General features: G+C 43.8%; 2 protein-coding genes across 2 annotated transcripts in view; both read right to left on the reverse strand.

Moving 5' to 3' along the window:
* LOC143019783 (putative ribosomal protein S6 kinase alpha-1) overlaps positions 1-8371 on the reverse strand; it is a 15642-nt gene extending 7271 nt beyond the window's left edge. The window contains exons 1-4 of the mRNA XM_076175768.1: positions 7722-8371; positions 2045-2308; positions 894-1042; positions 234-769 (exon numbers count right to left, since the gene is read on the reverse strand). Coding sequence (XP_076031883.1) covers positions 234-769; positions 894-1042; positions 2045-2308; positions 7722-8371 — 1599 coding nt within the window. The remainder of the gene's footprint in view (positions 1-233; positions 770-893; positions 1043-2044; positions 2309-7721) is intronic.
* The window catches only part of LOC143019961 (uncharacterized), a 672791-nt gene that overhangs the window by 354610 nt on the left and 300681 nt on the right, over positions 1-17500 (reverse strand). The gene's annotated exons all lie outside the window — the stretch shown is intronic.

Raw genomic sequence — 17500 nt, forward strand, 5'->3', positions numbered from 1 at the left:
ACGAAATCGTGTTGCTCGATTTCTTGAATTGTAGCTCTTCCCGATGGGACCGGGTGGAGAAGACTTTTGATCAAGTCCATAGCCGATTTGCAGATGTGAATCCAAGGTTTGCTGTCGGTGAGTTTGAGGTCCTTTCGGAGCCAAATTTGGTAGTTAGGGTCGTAGGCCTTTGCTACTTCCCAGGGAGCGCTTCCGCTCATCATCTTGACGAGAGTGACGCCACACGACCATACGTCGCTGGGTTCTCCTCTGTATCTTGCCGAGAAGACTTCAGGAGCCATGTAGCCTCTTGTGCCGTTGACTTCGCTCAGGTAAGTCTTCCGGTCTTCGAGCTTGGCTGCGAGTCCGAAGTCGGCAATTTTAAGAACGTTATCGCCGTTCAGGAGTAAGTTTTGGGGTTTGAGGTCCCTGTGCACCACTCCATGTGTGTGCATATACTTGACTCCCGAAATAAGTTGATTGAAGTAGAACACGGACATTTCGTCGTCCAAGCCGGAGGGCCCGATCTTTCTTGAGAGGTCACCTCCATCGGCGTATTCCAGGTAAATGTGAATGTGAGTCTCGTCCTTCTCGGAGCTCAGCACGCGAAGAATGTTGCGGTGCTCGAGACTCTCTTGGACTTGGACTTCGATTTGCTGGTTCATACCGCCTTCGAGTTCGATGGACTTTTTGGCGACGAAAACCTCCGAAGTTGCTTTCTTGAGCAAAACTACGGATCCATATGCTCCTTCGCCCAGTTCTCTGACTTCAATCCAGTCTTTGTTGGGCTCTTCGAAGGATTTTATCTTCTTGCATGCGCTTTCTTCCTATTCTTCTGCGCTAGATGAAAGTGACCGTTTCCTGGTGTGGAAGGCAGGAACGAAGGAATCCTCGGTGGAACTGTAATCCTTGACGCTGGAGTCTGCAAAGGCCGAACTGCTTCTCGAACTCCCTCCTGAGGTCCACTCTTCCTCCTGTTCCTTGTTCGAGCGGCTGGAGATCATGATTGCGGCGTGCGAAGTCCTCTCGTAGAACAAGAGACCAAGAGTCGTGCGAAAGCGACCTAAGCGAAGTACACACGACTGAACATCTCGGAAGTGATACAATGGCAGTTATTCCAACGCTTTTCAAAATCACTACATACATGTACATAATCATACTTACATTTACATCATACATACATATATATACATATATAAAAACCTTCAGTATATATTAAAAATGCATCCGTTTCTGTTGACCTCTGTTTGCATGTAAGTATATATATGTATGTAAAGACACTGAATAAGATAAACAATACTTCAGTTGCTTTCGACTAAATAAAAAAAAAAACTAACTCGTCAGCAACGGAAGAATTGTTGAAATTATACTGAAGCTTTAATGGTCACTTCCATTACCTTGATGTGAAGGTCGTTTCATAGAAGTCCAAAAGACATTTGAATATACATACATACACGCATAATTACATATGTTCATACATGCATATATACATATAAATAAAGGATACATACATACGTACGTACATCCTAAAGTTCTTTCCGTTTCCCAGCATTGTCTCTGACATGCCTTAACAGCTCCTAAAGCACACAGGGCAAAGGTGACGTTTTCGGTCGCAGGTACTCAGCGCCTCCAGGCGTAGGCTGTTTACCTTCTTCTTGACTTTAGCTAAATTAAGATATCTAAAGAGGCGCACATTACGTACCAGTCGCTACTTAATCTTTATTCTAGCTGCCGTCCTGCTTTATTATTATTTTATTTACTTATTTACTATTAGTGTTTTATTATTAGTTTATTTACTTATTATAGTATTTAATCTTTATTCTAGCCGCCGTCTTGTTTTTTTTTTGTTATTATTTCATTTACTTGTATATTATTTTATCATTATTTCCGTGGTTCCCCATTTTGGAAAGTATTAATCTAAAAAAAACACGCAAAAGTGTTTTGTAAGTGTAAATCATTTGGCGTTAGCCAGGGTAAAACATTACCGAGTGCGAACAAAATACGCCGAGGGTCTAACCCACCTCCGTGAGCTCCTCCTGTCCCAAAAAGTTACTTAAACTCATACTCTGACTGGCGCCAGGGTATTTCATTCATCTCCATAGCGTCCCCTTGGGAACGGGAAGGCTTAAACCAAATATGGCGAAAGTGAGATGCTGGTGTCAGATCGTTGGACCCCGATGAACTCCGATGGACCTCGATGGGCCCCGCCCTTGTGGTCCCTCGCGCTTCTGGTGGACCCCCCAAGGGGTCGTCGATGTGGGTGGCACAAGACGGGGTCCCTCTCGGTGTGGGATCCCGTCCCGGGGCGGGAGTCCCGTGGGATGCTGGACTGCCAGGTTTGATGAAAGAAAAACATGAAGGTTGGGAAAGTGCGGGATATTCTTTATTTGGAGTCTGGGTCGGGATTCTTCACCCGTGGGCGTGGGGGTGGGGGGTGGGTGGGCTGAGGGGTAGACCTATGGGTGGAACCCTCGTGGTTGGACACCCCACTCAACCCTCACCCAGTGGTACATCCTCCTTCACCCCCCACCCCATCCCTAAACCATCTCAGTGTAATTGTAAACAAAGACTTTTTTCATTCGCGTCTTCAGTTCTGTTAGTGTTAATGTTGGTGTCATTATGACGTCATCCCACCGTCTGCCGTCAGCAATACTGTCAGCAATACCGTCAGTTTCACCGTGTCCTTAGCGCTGTCACGTTGACGTCACTGTCATCCGTCGGTGTCAGGTCACTTCACACTGAACGGAATCTCATCAGCTGTTGTGAATTTGAAGAGCTAGAAAATGACCTCGCTTATATCATTCTAGATTTATCTAAAAACACTTCAACAATGTCTTAAATATTTCTATAGGTTTAATGTATTATAATTCGTCAGCTTCTCAGTATTCTGCGGAAAGTTTATTCGAAGATTCGAAAAACGAAATATTGCAATCGAAGTCATTTCAGCTCATACGAACTCACAGTAGTTGACGGGACTCAGCCCAGTATGATGCGGGTTTTGAACACTCCGACCTGGGGTCTTGTTGCCGTCATAATCGTCGTCAGGGTAATATCACCAGAACATCAAAACCCGGACAAGTTCTTGTAAAAGAGGCACTGGGTTTCTCGTTCCCGTGACTCTGCCATCAACGAGTTCGTAACCCGGTTCGTAACCCGGTTCGTAACCCGAGGTTTGCATGTAGCGCCTCAGGAATCAGAGTCTTGGTTTCGAGAAGGCAGATCTCCTTCCTTGGGTTTTGCTTTAGCATATATCTTTCGGGTGCAGATGATATACAACGCAAACCTTGTCGAAGATTTTTTTTTTATTCATTTTTTTTTTTTTTTTGCCAGTGAATACCTCCTACGCTAGCGGTCTGAGATAATGGCTTTTGCTGAAGCTCAAAGCTTCCTGGTTGTTGTTATGGAATGTGGTTTACCAGTACTTCTGTCCAAAGGTTTCCAAGTGTACACTCACGAGAGGTTAGTATTACTCGTTCAAATGACTGCCAGGGTCTCCGGCAACACCAAGAACGCATCCCCTTTTCTCCCTGACCAATCGCCGCGAAGCGGTGATTGGTTAGAGAAGAAAATGGGGCGTGGCTAGTTTCGCCCGTGAAGATGATACTAACTCCACACAAGAAAGAATGAGGTACAAGATCACACCAGAGGACGCTAAGCTGTGACCAAGGTCGTCACCTTTGACCTCCACGTCCACCTTCTCGTCCACCTTCTCCTAGTCCACCTTCTCCTCGTCCAACTTCTCCTCGTTCACCTTCTCCTCGTCCAACTTCTCCTCTTCCACCTTCTTCTCTTCCACCTCATCGTCCACCTTCTCGTCCATCCCCTTCTCCTTGTCCACTTCCTTCTCCAACTCCCCCTCCTCCTCCTCCATCTTCTCCTTTTTCTTCTCCTCTTCCATTTTCTTTTTTTTTTCTTCTCCTTTCTCCTCTTCCACCTCCATCTCCTCCTCTTCTCCTCCTCCTCCTATCCTTCCTGTCCTTCCTTTTCCCTTCTCTTCTTCCTATCTACTTCTGAGCCTACGCTCCCTGCTCATCTTCCTGTTTCTTCTCCTTGTTTTCTCTTCATCATCATCCTTTTCCTCCTCTTCCTTTTCGTCCTCCTCCTTCTCGTGCTTCTCTTATTCCTCTTGTTCTTCTTTCTTTTCCTTTTCTTCCTCTTCATTTTGTTCTTCCTGCTTTCTTTCCTCCTTTTCTTATTCTTGTTTCTTCTCCCTCGCCGCCTCCTTCTCTCCTCCTTTTCCTCCTCATCTTCCACCTCCCAATCCTCCTCCCAATCCTACTCTTCTTCCTCCTCTTATTCCTCCTCTTCTTCCTGCTCCTCCTACCTCTCATCCTATCTCTTATTTCCCCTCCTCTTCTTCCTCCTCCTTCCTCTTGTCGTCTTCCACTTCTACCCATCATGGAGAAAGGGATCAGGAGGAGGAGGAGGAGGAAGAAAAGGGCGGAAGGAGAAAGAGGAGGAGGAGGAGGAAAAGGGCGGAAGGAGAAAGGGAGGAGGAGGAGGAGGAGGAATAGGAAGAGGGCGGAAGGAGAAAGGGAGGAGTAGAAAGAGGATGGTGAAGGAGGAATAGGGGAAGAGGGAAGATGGAGAGATGGATTGAAAGGAGGTGAATGAGGAAAAGGGAGGAAAAAGGAAAAGGAGAGGAGGATTGCTGTGAAGAGGAGGAGTAGGAGGGAGAAGAGGGAAAGAGGAGAAGGAGGAAGAGGAGGGAGAAGAGGAAAGGGAAGATGAATAGGAAGAAATGTAGGAGGAGGAAGAAGACGAAGGAAAGAGTAAAGGGAGGAGGAGGAGGAAGAGAGGGAGGAGGAGAGGAAAGTAAAGATGAGTGGGAAGAGAAGTAGGATTAGGGGGATGAGGGAAAGAGGAGAGGGAGGAGGAAGGGAAAGAGAGGGAGGAGGAAGAAGAGAAGGAGAAGGCTGAGGAGTAGAAGAAAGAGGAGGAGGAGAAAAGGAAAGTAAAGATGAGTGGGAAGAGAAATAGGAGGAAGGGGATGAGGGAAAGAGGAGAGGGAGGAGGAGGGGGAAGAGAGGGAGGAAGGGGAAGAGAGGGAGGAAGGGGAAGAGAGGGAGGAGGAGGAAGAGAAGGAGGAGGAGGAGGAAGAGATGGAGGAGAAAGAGGAGGAAAAGGAGGATGAAGAGATGGAGGAGGAGGAAGAGAATGACGATGAGGAAGAGGAGGAGGAAGAGATGGTGGAGAAGGAAGAGATGTAGGAGGAGGAGGAAGAGAAGGAGGAGGAGGGAGAGAAGGAGGAGGACATGTGGTCGTTTGTTAACGCTCAACGGGGTTGTGTCAACCGAATGATGTGTGAGAGGGGGTACCACTCTTTCCATTTTCTATAAAGACGATTCTCGAAAATTCGAAAAACAAAATATTTCCAACATTTGGAATAAGACTCCAAAATCTAGAAAATCATGGATTCTAAAAGCCCGTTCAGATATTCTTGATTATTTTTTTAAATGCGCCCCTGCTACTAATGTTGGAGATTGATTAATCTAGATTCTCGATTGTAGGAAATTGATCCAATAAACAGGTAATTTCAGGAAGCTAATAAGGGCGGACTCTAGTTTGAAAATGGTCGCCATCTGTCGAGGACCCCTTTTTTCCTTCTAGTGTATAGAATTGTCTGTCCTTTGATAGAAAAAATCTGCAAAGAGTATCACAAAGTTGCATCAAAAAGTGCGTTACAAAAGTTGCATAAAAAAGTGCGTCACAAAGTTGCGTCACAAAGTACGTCATAAAGTCGCGTCACAAAGCTGAATCACAAAGTTGCGTCACCAAGTTGAATCACAAAGTTGCGTCACAAAGTACGCCATAAAGTTGCGTCACAAAGTACGTCATAAAGTCGCGTCACAAAATTGAATCACAAAGTTGCGTCACAAAGTTGAATCACAAAAATTCCGTCAAAGTTGCGTCACAAAGTACGTCACAAAGTACATTACAAAATACGTCATAAAGTTGCGTCAGAAAGAGGCGTTACAAAGATGCGTCACAAAGTGCTTCACAAAATTGTCACAAAGTTGCGTCAAAAAGTTGCGTCACAAAGTTACATCACAAAGTCGCGTCACAAAATGCGTCACAAAATGTGCCATAAACTTGCGTCCCAAAGTTGCGTCACAGGTGTGTCACGAAGTCCACTTGGCGATGGTAAAGCGTTTTTATGCTGTAATTTTTTTCCGTTCAACTATAAAAGTACCACTACTGCTGATCCCGTGACAGCTGTATTTGTCAATACACAGGTGCCGGACGAAAGTCCCACACCTAATTCAAACAAGAAAATGGGGAAAAAGTATTGCTAAACAACTAGATAAGTTATTGGATAACAAGACAAATGAGCAATACAGAAACAGAACACAGATGTATATACAAATAAGTGGAGGGGGAGAAATTAGTAAACGAATGAATAAAATTAATATATAAAGGAATAGAATAACAAAAAATAAATGTAAGAGTTTGATGAAATTAGATCAATGTATAGGTAAACAAGTCAATAAATAGATGATCAAGTATTACGATGATTCTTCGATGAAGGTGCAATAGGAAAACATAACAGATGGTGGTACTGTTGTGGTTCCCTGGAGCCGCAGCCGTGTCCCAGGATCGAATCAGTGGCACTGCAGCACACGTGGGTAATGTCCGGGCCGTAAAAGTGCCACTGACGGGACTTTGGGTAAGTTATCTTATAGTAACAGTACGACGATGACGGTCGGTGCTGGAGACGAGGCAAGCAAGCACAAGCGCGCGCGTGCGCGCGCTCACACACACACACACACACACACACACACACACACACACTCACACTCTCTCTCTCTCTCTCTCTCACACACACACACACACACACACACACACACACACACACACACACACACACACACACACACACACACACACACAGGTACAAGCACAGGCACACACGCACACACACACACACAGGCATAAGCACAGGCAGAGGCACACACGCACACACACACAGGCACAAGCACAGGCACACATGCAAACACACACAGGTACACACGCACACACACAGGCACACACGCACACACACAGACACACACGCACACACACAGACACACAGGCGCACACACACACACAGGCACACATACAGACACACAGACACACACACAGACACACAGGCACACACACAGACACAGGACAGGCACACACACACACACACAAACACACACACACACACACACACACACACACACACACACACACACACACACACACACACACACACACACATACACACACACACACACAAGGCATACACACACACACACACTTTACTCACACAAAATCCTAGTAAGTAAAGTGTTAAATGTAATTTTCGATTAACCGTTTGGCGCCCACGAAGAAAAACTTTAGATCTAAGAATTTTATCGTGGTTAGCGCAGGGTGATCTTATTAAGCTCGTAGTAGCGTTTCTTAACATTCTCGTCCTCTCCATCCAGGATTCAGCAGTCCATCACCTCATAAAAGTAAATACAAATGTGCATTGTATGGGTTAATTTGATTTTCCATTAACCCATAGAAATCTTATTCAGCTGAGGGAAACTTCCCAATATTTCTCAATATTTGAAAATAGTAATTAGAATTATTTTTTATTCTATTTTGTTTTATCTATTTGTTTTATTTTATTTCATCTTATTTTATTTTATTATTATTATTATTTTATTTTTTTCAAGCGTGATCACGAAAATATAGTCTGTTCACTCATTATTTGAAAATTCTTGAAAATTTACTTTGCAACGAAGTCGTGTTGCTCAATTTCTTGAATTGTAGCTCTTCCCGATGGGACCGGGTGGAGAAGACTTTTGATCAAGTCCATAGCCGATTTGCAGATGTGAATCCAAGGTTTGCTGTCGGTGAGTTTGAGGTCCTTTCGGAGCCAAATTTGATAGTTAGGGTCGTAGGCCTTTGCTACTTCCCAGGGAGCGCTTCCGCTCATCATCTTGACGAGAGTGACGCCACACGACCATACGTCGCTGGGTTCTCCTCTGTATCTTGCCGAGAAGACTTCAGGAGCCATGTAGCCTCGGGTGCCGTAGACTTCGCTCAGGTAAGTCTTCCGGTCTTCCAGCTTGGCTGTGAGTCCGAAGTCGGCAATTTTAAGAACGTTATCGCCGTTGAGGAGTAAGTTTTGGGGTTTGAGGTCCCTGTGCACCACTCCATGTGTGTGCATATACTTGACTCCTGAAATAAGTTGATTGAAGTAGAACACGGACATTTCGTCGTCCAAGCCGGAGGGCCCGATCTTTGTTGACAGGTCACCTCCATCGGCGTATTCCAGGTAGATGTGAATGTGAGTCTCGTCCTTCTCGGAGCTCAGCACGCGAAGAATGTTGCAGTGCTCGAGACTCTCTTGGACTTGGACTTCGATTTCCTGGTTCATACTGCCTTCGATTTCGATGGACTTTTTGGCGACGAAAACCTCCGAAGTTGCTTTCTTCAGCAAAACTACGGATCCATATGCTCCTTCGCCCAGTTCTCTGACTTGAATCCAGTCTTTGTTGGGCTCTTCGAAGGATTTTATCTTCTTGCATGCGCTTTCTTCCTATTCTTCTGCGCTAGATGAAAGTGAACGTTTCCTGGTGTGCAAGACAGGAACGAAGGAATCCTCGGTGGAACTGTAATCCTCGACGCTGGACTCTGCAAAGGCCGAACTGCTTCTCGAACTCCCTCCTGAGGTCCACTCCTCTTCCTCTTGTTCCTTGTTCAAGCGGCTGGAGATCATGATGGCGGCGTGCGAAGTCCTCTCGTAGAACAAGAGACCAAGAGTCGTGCGAAAGCGACCTAAGCGAAATACACACGACTGAACATCTCGGAAGTGATACGGTGGCAGTTATTCCAATGGTTTCCAAAATCACTACATACATGTACATAATTATAGTTACATTTACATCATACATACATATATATATATATACATATATGAAAACCTTCAGTATATATTAAAAAATGCATCCGTTTCTGTTGACCTCTGTTTGCATGTATGTATACATGTGTGTGTAAAGACTAATAATAAGATAAACAATACTTCAGTTGCTTTCGACTAAATAAAAAAAAATCGTCAGCAACGGAAGTATTGTTGAAATTATACTGAAGCTTTAATGGTCACCTGTAATACCTTGATGTGAAGGTCGTTTCATAGAAGTCCAAAAGACGTCTGAATATACATAAATACTGTACATGTATAATTACATATGTACATACATGCATATATACATAAATAAAGGATACATACATACATACATACGTACATCCTACAATTCTTTCCGTTTCCCAGCATTGTCTCTGACATACCTTAACAGCTCCTAAAGCAAACAGGGCAAAGGTGACGGGTTTTGCCGAAGCTACTCAGCGCCTCCTGGCGTAGGCTCTTTACCTTCTTGACTTTAGCCAAATTAAAATATCTAAAGAGGTGCACATTACGTACCAGTCGCTACTTAATCTTTATTTTAGCTGTTGTCCTGCAGGAGGAAGAGAAGGAGGAGGAGCACATGTGGTCGTTTGTTAACGCTCAACGGGGTCGTGTCAACCGAATGATGTGTGAGAGGGGGTACCCCTCTTTCCATTTTCTATAAAGACGATTCTCGAAAATTCGAAAAACAAATATTTCCAACATTTGGAATAAGACTCCAAAATCTAGAAAACAATAGATTCTAAAAGCCCTTTCAGATATTCTTGATTATTTTTTTAAATGCGCCCTTGCTACTAATATTGGAGATTGATTAATCTAGATTCTCGATAGTAGGAAATTGATCCAATAGTTTGAAAATGGTCGCCATCTGTCGAGCACCCCATTTTTCCTTCTAGTGCATAGAATTGTCTGTCCTTTGATAGAAAAAATCTGCAAAGAGTGTCACAAATTTGCATCAAACAGTGCGTCACAAAGTTGCGTCACAAAATTGCGTGACAAAGTTGAATCACAGAATTATGTCAAACTTGCGTCATAAAGGGGCGTCACAAAATACGTCATATAGGTGCGTCACAGAGATGCGTCACAAAGTGCTTCACAAAATGGTCACAAAGTTACGTCAAAAAGTTGTATCACAAAGTTGCGTCCCAAAGTTGCGTCACAAAGCGCGTCACAAAATGCGTCATGAACTTGCGTCACAAAGTCCACTTGGCGATGGTAAAGCGTTTTTATACTGTAATTTGTTTCCGTTCAACTATAAAAGTACGGCCACTGGTGATCCCGTGAAAGATGCATTTGTCAATACACTGGTGCCGGACGAAAGTCCCCCTGCTAATTCAAACAAGAAAATAGAAAAAAAGTGTGGATAAACAACAAGATGTTAATAAATAACAAGACAAATGAGCAATACAGAAACAGTAGACAAATTAATATACAAATAAGTGGAGGGGGGAGAAATTAGTAAGTGAATGAATAGAATTGATATATAAAGGAATAGAAAAACAAAAAATTAATGTAAGACTTTGAAAGCAGATCAATGTATAGGTAAACAAGTAAATAAATAGATGATCAAGTATTACGATAATTCTTCGATGAAGGTGCAATCGGAAAACATAACAGGTGGTGGTACTGTTGTGATTCCCTGGAGCCGCAGCCGTGCCCCAGGATCGAATCAGTGGCACTGTAGCACACGTGGGTAATGTCCGGGCCGTAAAAGTGCCACTGACGGGAGTTTGGGTAAGTTTTCTTATAGTAACAGTACGACGATGACGGTCGGTGCTGGAGACGAGGCAATCAAGCACAAGCGCGCGCGTCACACACACACACACACACACACACACACACACACACACACACACACACACACACACACACACACACACACACACACACACGCACACACACAGGTACAAGCACAGGCACACACACACGCACACACACAGGCATAAGCACAGGCAGAGGCACACACGCACACACACACAGGCACAAGCACAGGCACACATGCAAACACACACAGGCACACACGCACACACACAGGCACACACGCACACACACACAGGCACACACGCACACACACACAGGCACACACGCACACACACACAGGCACACACGCACACACACACAGGCACACACGCACACACACACAGGCACACACACACACACACACACACACACACACACACACACACACACACACACACACACACACACACACACACGCATACACACACACACACACACTTTACTCACACAAAATCCTAGTAAGTAAAGTGTTAAATATAATTTTCGATTAACCGTTTGGCGCCCACGAAGAAAAACTTTAGATCTAAGAATTTTATCGTGGTTAGCGCAGGGTGATCTTATTAAGCTCGTAGTAGCGTTTCTTAACATTCTCGCCCTCTCCATCCAGGATTCAGCAGTCCATCACCTCATAAAAGTAAATACAAATGTGCATTGTATGGGTTAATTTGATTTTCCATTAACCCATAGAAATCTTATTCAGCTGAGGGAAACTTCCCAATATTTCTCAATATTTGAAAATAGTAATTAGAATTATTTTTTATTCTATTTTATTTTATCTATTCGTTTTATTTTATATTATTGTCATTTTTTTTATTATCATTATATATTTTTTTCAAGCACGATCACGATAATAAAGTCTGTTCACTCATTATTTGAAAATTCTTGAAAATTTACTTTGCAACTAAATCTCTCTCTCTCTCTCTCACACACACACACACACACACACACACACACACACACACACACATACACAGGTACACAGGTGCCTGTGTGCGTGTGTGCCTGTGTGTGTGTGCATGTGTGCCTCTGCTTGTGCCTGTGTGTGTGTGCGTGTGTGACTCTGCCTGTGTGTGTGTGTGTGTGTGTGTGTGTGTGTGTGTGTGTGTGTGAGAGAGAGAGAGAGAGAGAGAGAGAGAGAGAGAGAGAGAGAGAGAGAGAGAGTGAGTGAGTGAGTGAGTGAGTGAGTGAGTGAGTGAGTGAGTGAGTGAGTGAGTGAGTGAGTGAGTGAGTGTGTGTGTGTGTGTGTGTGTGTGTGTGTGTGTGTGTGTGTGTGTGTGTGTGTGTGTGTGTGAGTGAGTGAGTGAGTGAGTGAGTGAGTGAGTGTGTGAGTGAGTGAGTGAGTGAGTGAGTGAGTGAGTGTGTGTGTGTGTGTGTGTGTGTGTGTGTGTGTGTGTGTGTGAGTGTGCGCACGCGCGCGCTTGTGCTTGATTGCCTCGTCTCCAGCACCGACCGTCATCGTCGTACTGTTACTATATGAAAACTTACCCAAAGTCCCGTCAGTGGCACTTTTACGGCCCGGACATTACCCACGTGTGCTACAGTGCCACTCATTCGATCCTGGGACACGGCTGCGGTTCCAGGGAACCACAACAGTAGCACCACCTGTTATGTTTTGCTATTGCACCTTCATCGAAGAATTATAGTAATACTTGATCATCTATTTATTTACTTGTTTACCTATACATTTATCTAATTTCATCAAACTCTTACATACATTTTTTGTTTGTGTATTTCTTTATATATTAATTCTATTCATTCACTTTCTAATTTCTCTTCCCTCTACTTATTTATATATTCATTTGTCTACTCCTCTGTATTGCTCATTTGTCTTGTTATTCATTAACTTATCTAGTTGTTTAGCAACACTTTTTTCCATTTTCTTGTTTGAATTAAGTGTGGGACTTTCGTCCGGCAACAGTGTATTGACAAATACACCTTTCACGGGATCAGCAGTGGCGGTACTTTTATAGTTGAACGGAAACAAATTACAACATAAAAACGCTTTACCATCGCCAAGTGGACTTTGTGACGCACCTGCGACGCAACTTTGTGACGCATTTTGTGACGTGCTTTGTGACACAACTTTGTGATGCAACTTTTTGACGCAACTTTGTGACCATTTTGTGAAGCACTTTGTGACGCAACATTGTGACCATTTTGTGACGCATCTTTATGACGTATTTTGTGACGTAATTTGTGACGCAACTTTATGACAATTTGTGACGCAACTTTGATTATAACTTTGTGACGCAGCTTTATGACGCAACTTTGACGTAATTTTGTGATTCAACTTTGTGACGCAACCTTATGACGCAACTTTGTGACGCACTGTTTGATGCAAATTTGTGACACTCTTTGCAGATTTTTTCTATCAAAGGACAGACAATTCTATGCACTAGAAGGAAAAATGGGGTGCTCGACAGATGGCGACCATTTTCAAACTAGGGTCCGCCCATATTAGCTTCCTGAAATTACTTGTTTATTGGATAAATTTCCCTTCTATCGAGAATCTAGATTAATCAATCTCCAATATTAGTAGCAAGGCCGCATTTCAAAAATAATCAAGAATATTTGAAAGGGCTTTTAGAATCCATGATTTTCTAGGATTTTGGAAGTCCTATTCCAAATGTTGGAAATATTTTGTTTTTCGAATTTTCGAGAATCGTCTTTATAGAAAATGGAAAGAGTGGTACCCCCTCTAACACATCATTCGGTTGACACGACCCCGTTGAGCGTTAACAAACAACCACATGTGCTCCTCCTCCTCCTTTCTGTTCCTCCTCCTTCTCCTCATCCTCCTCCTTCTCTTCCTTATCCTTCTTCCTCCTCCTTCACTTCCTCCTCCTTCTTTCCTCCTCCTCTCCTCCTTCTCTTCCTCCTCCTCCTCCTCCTTCTCCTTCTCTTCCTCCTCCTTTCCTCCTCCTCCTTCTTCCTCCTCCTCCTTCTCCTTTTCTCTTCCTCCTCCTTCTTCTTCCTCCTCCTCCTTTTCTTACTCCTCCTCCTCTTCCTCCTTTCCCTCTCTTCCCCTCTCCTCTTTCCCTCATCCCCTTCCTCCTATTTCTCTTCCCACTCATCTTTACTTTCCTTTTTCTCCTCCTCTCTTCCTCCTCTTTCTTTTACTCCTCCTCCTCCTTCTCTTCCTTCCTCCTCCTTTCTTCCTCGTCCTCCCTCTCTTTCCCTCCTCCTCCCTCATCCTCCTAAGCCTACTTCTCTTCCCACTCATGTTTACTTTCCTCTCCTCTCCTTTCTCTTCCGCCTTTTCCTCACTTACTCTTTCCTTCGTCTTCTTCCTCCTCCTACATTTCTTCCTATTCATCTTCCCTTTCCTCTTCTCCCTCCTCTTCCTCCTCACTCTCCACTTCCCCCTCCGTCCTCCTCTTCCTCCCTCTCCTCTTTCCCTCTCCTCCCTCTACTCCTCCTCTTCACAGCAATCCTCCTCTCCTTTTCCCTTTTCCTCCCTCTTCCTCATTCACCTCCTTTCAATCCATCTCTCCATCTTCCCGCTTCCCCTATTCCTCCTTCACCATCCGCGTTCTACTCCTCCCTTTCTCTTCCGCTCCCTCTTCCTCTTCTCCTCCTCCTACCCTTTCTCCTTCCGCTCTCTTCTTCCTCCTTCCTCTTTTCTCCTTCCGCCCTCTTCTTCCTCCTCCTCCTCCTCATCTCTTTCTCCTTCCGCCCTCCTCCTCTTCGTCCTCCTCCTCTTCCTCTCTTTTTTCACTCTCTTCCTCTTCTTTCCCTTCTCTATCTCAACTTCCATGCCATACTTTCCGCTCTTCCTAGACTTCATCTTCTCACGTTTTTCCTCTCCCTTTCTTACCCCTTTCCTCTCTTTGCTCAGCTTCCAAAATGCCCTTTTTTTTCCCATTCTCTTTCCCTTCATCCTTCTCCTCTTTTTTCTCTCTTTCTGTCTACTCTTAACTACTCCTTTCCTCTCCTTTTTCAACTGCCTTCCTCTTTTTATCCACTCTCTTTCCCTTCATCCTTCACCTCTTTTTTCCCACTCTCTTTCCCTTCATCCTTCCTCTCTTTTATCCTCTTTATGTCTACTTTTTACTAACCCTTTCCTCTCCTTTCTCGGCTTCCAAACTGCCTCTCTTGTTTCCCACTCTCTTTCCCTTCATCCTTCATCTCTTTTTTCCCATCTTTCTGTCTACTCTTAACTATCACTTTCCTTTCCTTTCTAAGCTTCCAAACTGCCTTTCCACTCTCTTTCCCTTCATCCTTCCTCTCTTTCTTCCTCTCTTTCTGTCTACTCTCTTTCACCCTCTTCCACTTATAGCCCCTTCCTCCCTATCTATTCTTTCCCTCAACTTCATCTTCTCTTTCTTCCCGTCTTCAGCATAGGGTAACAACTCTACGGACCAGAGGATGTTTTTTTGGTGACTGGAGGCTAATCTTTACTTAAGGATGTTGAATATTTCAAGCTGTTAGTGTCCCGCCTTCCTACTCCTCTCGTTTAGTCCCTCGTTCTCTGCCTCTGGGACTTTACTTCTTTGACGAGACATTTCATTCCCCAAGAAGCTGCGTAGTGTAGGCCTTAAGGTCTCTTGCAGTCTCCTTCATTCTTATGTTCTTATATGCAAGAATACAAGTGTTGCATATCAACAACGAAATACCATATACATCTCCTTTTCCTTCTCCTTTTCCTCTTTCTCCTCCTTCTACTCCTCTTCCACCTCCACCTCCACTTCCTCCTCTTCCTTCCTCCTCACCTAGTCCTCTTCCACCTCCTCCTATCCTCCTCCACCTCCTCCTCCTCTTCCGCCTCTTCCTCTTCCGTCTCTTTCTCCTCCTCCTCTTTCTCCTCCTCCTCTTTCTCCTCCTCCTCTACCTACTCCACCTCCTCCTACTCTTCTACCTCCTCCTCCTCCTCCTCCTCCTCCTTTCCCTGTTCTTTCTCTTATCTTCTTTCACTTCAAATCCACATTCTTCTTTTCTACACCCACGCCCCCTCTTGTCTCTTGTTTCTCCTCCTCCTTCTCTTTCTCCTCACTACCCAACTTTCTATTCTTCTTCCTCCTCACCTTCCTTCCCTTCAAACCCGCCTTTCCCTTTTCTCCCCTCCTCCTCCTCCTCCTCCTCTTCCTCCCCTTCCTCTCCTCTTCCCCTCCACCTCCTACTCCTCCCCTTCCTCTCCTCCTCCCTATTTCTACTCCATCTCCTCCTTCTACTCCTCCCCTTCCTCTCCTCCTCCCTATTTCTACTCCATCTCCTCCTTCTACTCCTCCCCTTCCTCTCCTCCTCCTACTCCTCCTCCTCCCTATTTCTACTCCACCTCCTCCCATTCTCCCCTTCCTCTCCTCCTCCCTATTTTCTAACCATCTCCTTCTACTCCACCTCCTCCTCCTCCTACTCCTCCCCTTACTCTCCTCCTCCCTATTTCTACTCCACCTCCTCCTCCCCTTCCTCTCCTCCTCCTCCCTAAAATGATAAAACATTTTCTGACAGAAAGCCATTACAGCGAGCCATATACACGGCCATATTGACGCGTTCTGGGTCGGAGGCACACATCCCGTTTTCTTCCAATTGATCTTTAACGCCCTGAGTGTGAATCCACCGCTCAGTGAACTCGAATCCTCTGTCGTTGGACATAACTACAGAGCAGCTGTTCTTAAAGTAGCGCGTCAATAGCCCCAGGGGCTGTTGAAGCCGGTTCTTTGAGGGGGATAAAAATAGGCACCCTGAAAAATATTTGATTGATCATATATGTAAGGATTAAACTTTATCCGATTCGCTGAAAAAAGAAATAGAGTCCTAGAAGTCGGCTCTCTTCATAACTGGCCTTGTTTCTTTTTTATATGATCATTATCATAACCTCTATCATTATTATAATCACATTATGATCATTATCATCATTATCACCACTATCATTATTATAATCACATATCATTATCATTACTATCATTATTAAAATCATCACTGTCATCATTATAATCATCAGTCATTAAAATCACTATCATTATAATCATCACTATCATTATAATCATCACTATCATTATAATCATCACTATCATTATTAAAATCATCACTGTCATCATTATAATCATCAGTCATTAAAATCACTATCATTATAATCATCACTATCATTATAATCATCACTATCATCATCATCATCATTATTATTTTTACTATTATTATTATTATCACGACTAAAAAAAAAAAAAAATTAAGAACCTATAAAGGCTTTGTATGCAGATCTCTCTCTATTGGAACTTTCTGATATTCGCAGATCTTCAAAATTTGGATGCAGATTCGGAATGAATATTTCCAAAATCTAAAAACTATACATTTTAACAGAATATTTTGTATTTTGACTACCATTTGTGAATTTTAGAGTTACCTCCTGCCTCGTTCTAAAATTGTTACACACACACACACACACATACAAATATGCACACGTGCATAAACACCTAAGCCGCTGGTTCTTTGGAAATATAAATTATTCCCTTGACAAGGAACTATTTAGCAGAGTCGCAGGTCAGAGTGCGGTTAATTCATTATAGTTGGCGGAGGAAGCCCCGCCCACTCCGTAGGGAGGCCCCACCCACCCTTGGGACTGACGCAGCTCGCTAGACTTAGTCACTCTCACGCCAGCCAATCAGATGCTGTGATTTGTAACGATAGTTATTCTAGTTTAGTTTAATTAAATTCTATATGTAATTTGCCTATCATTCATTTATTTCTCTATTTACCTGTTTACTTATTATTCAGTTTTATTTTGTGGTAAATGAAAGAACACGTTCAGTATTTGGACTATGCTTGTGGTGGTGATGATGATGATGAGATGATGATGATATGATG

The sequence above is a fragment of the Oratosquilla oratoria genome, chromosome 38 (genome assembly GCF_046742065.1).
Source record: "Oratosquilla oratoria isolate Oo_2021 chromosome 38, ASM4674206v1, whole genome shotgun sequence".
NCBI classification, from domain to species: Eukaryota; Metazoa; Arthropoda; class Malacostraca; order Stomatopoda; family Squillidae; genus Oratosquilla; species Oratosquilla oratoria.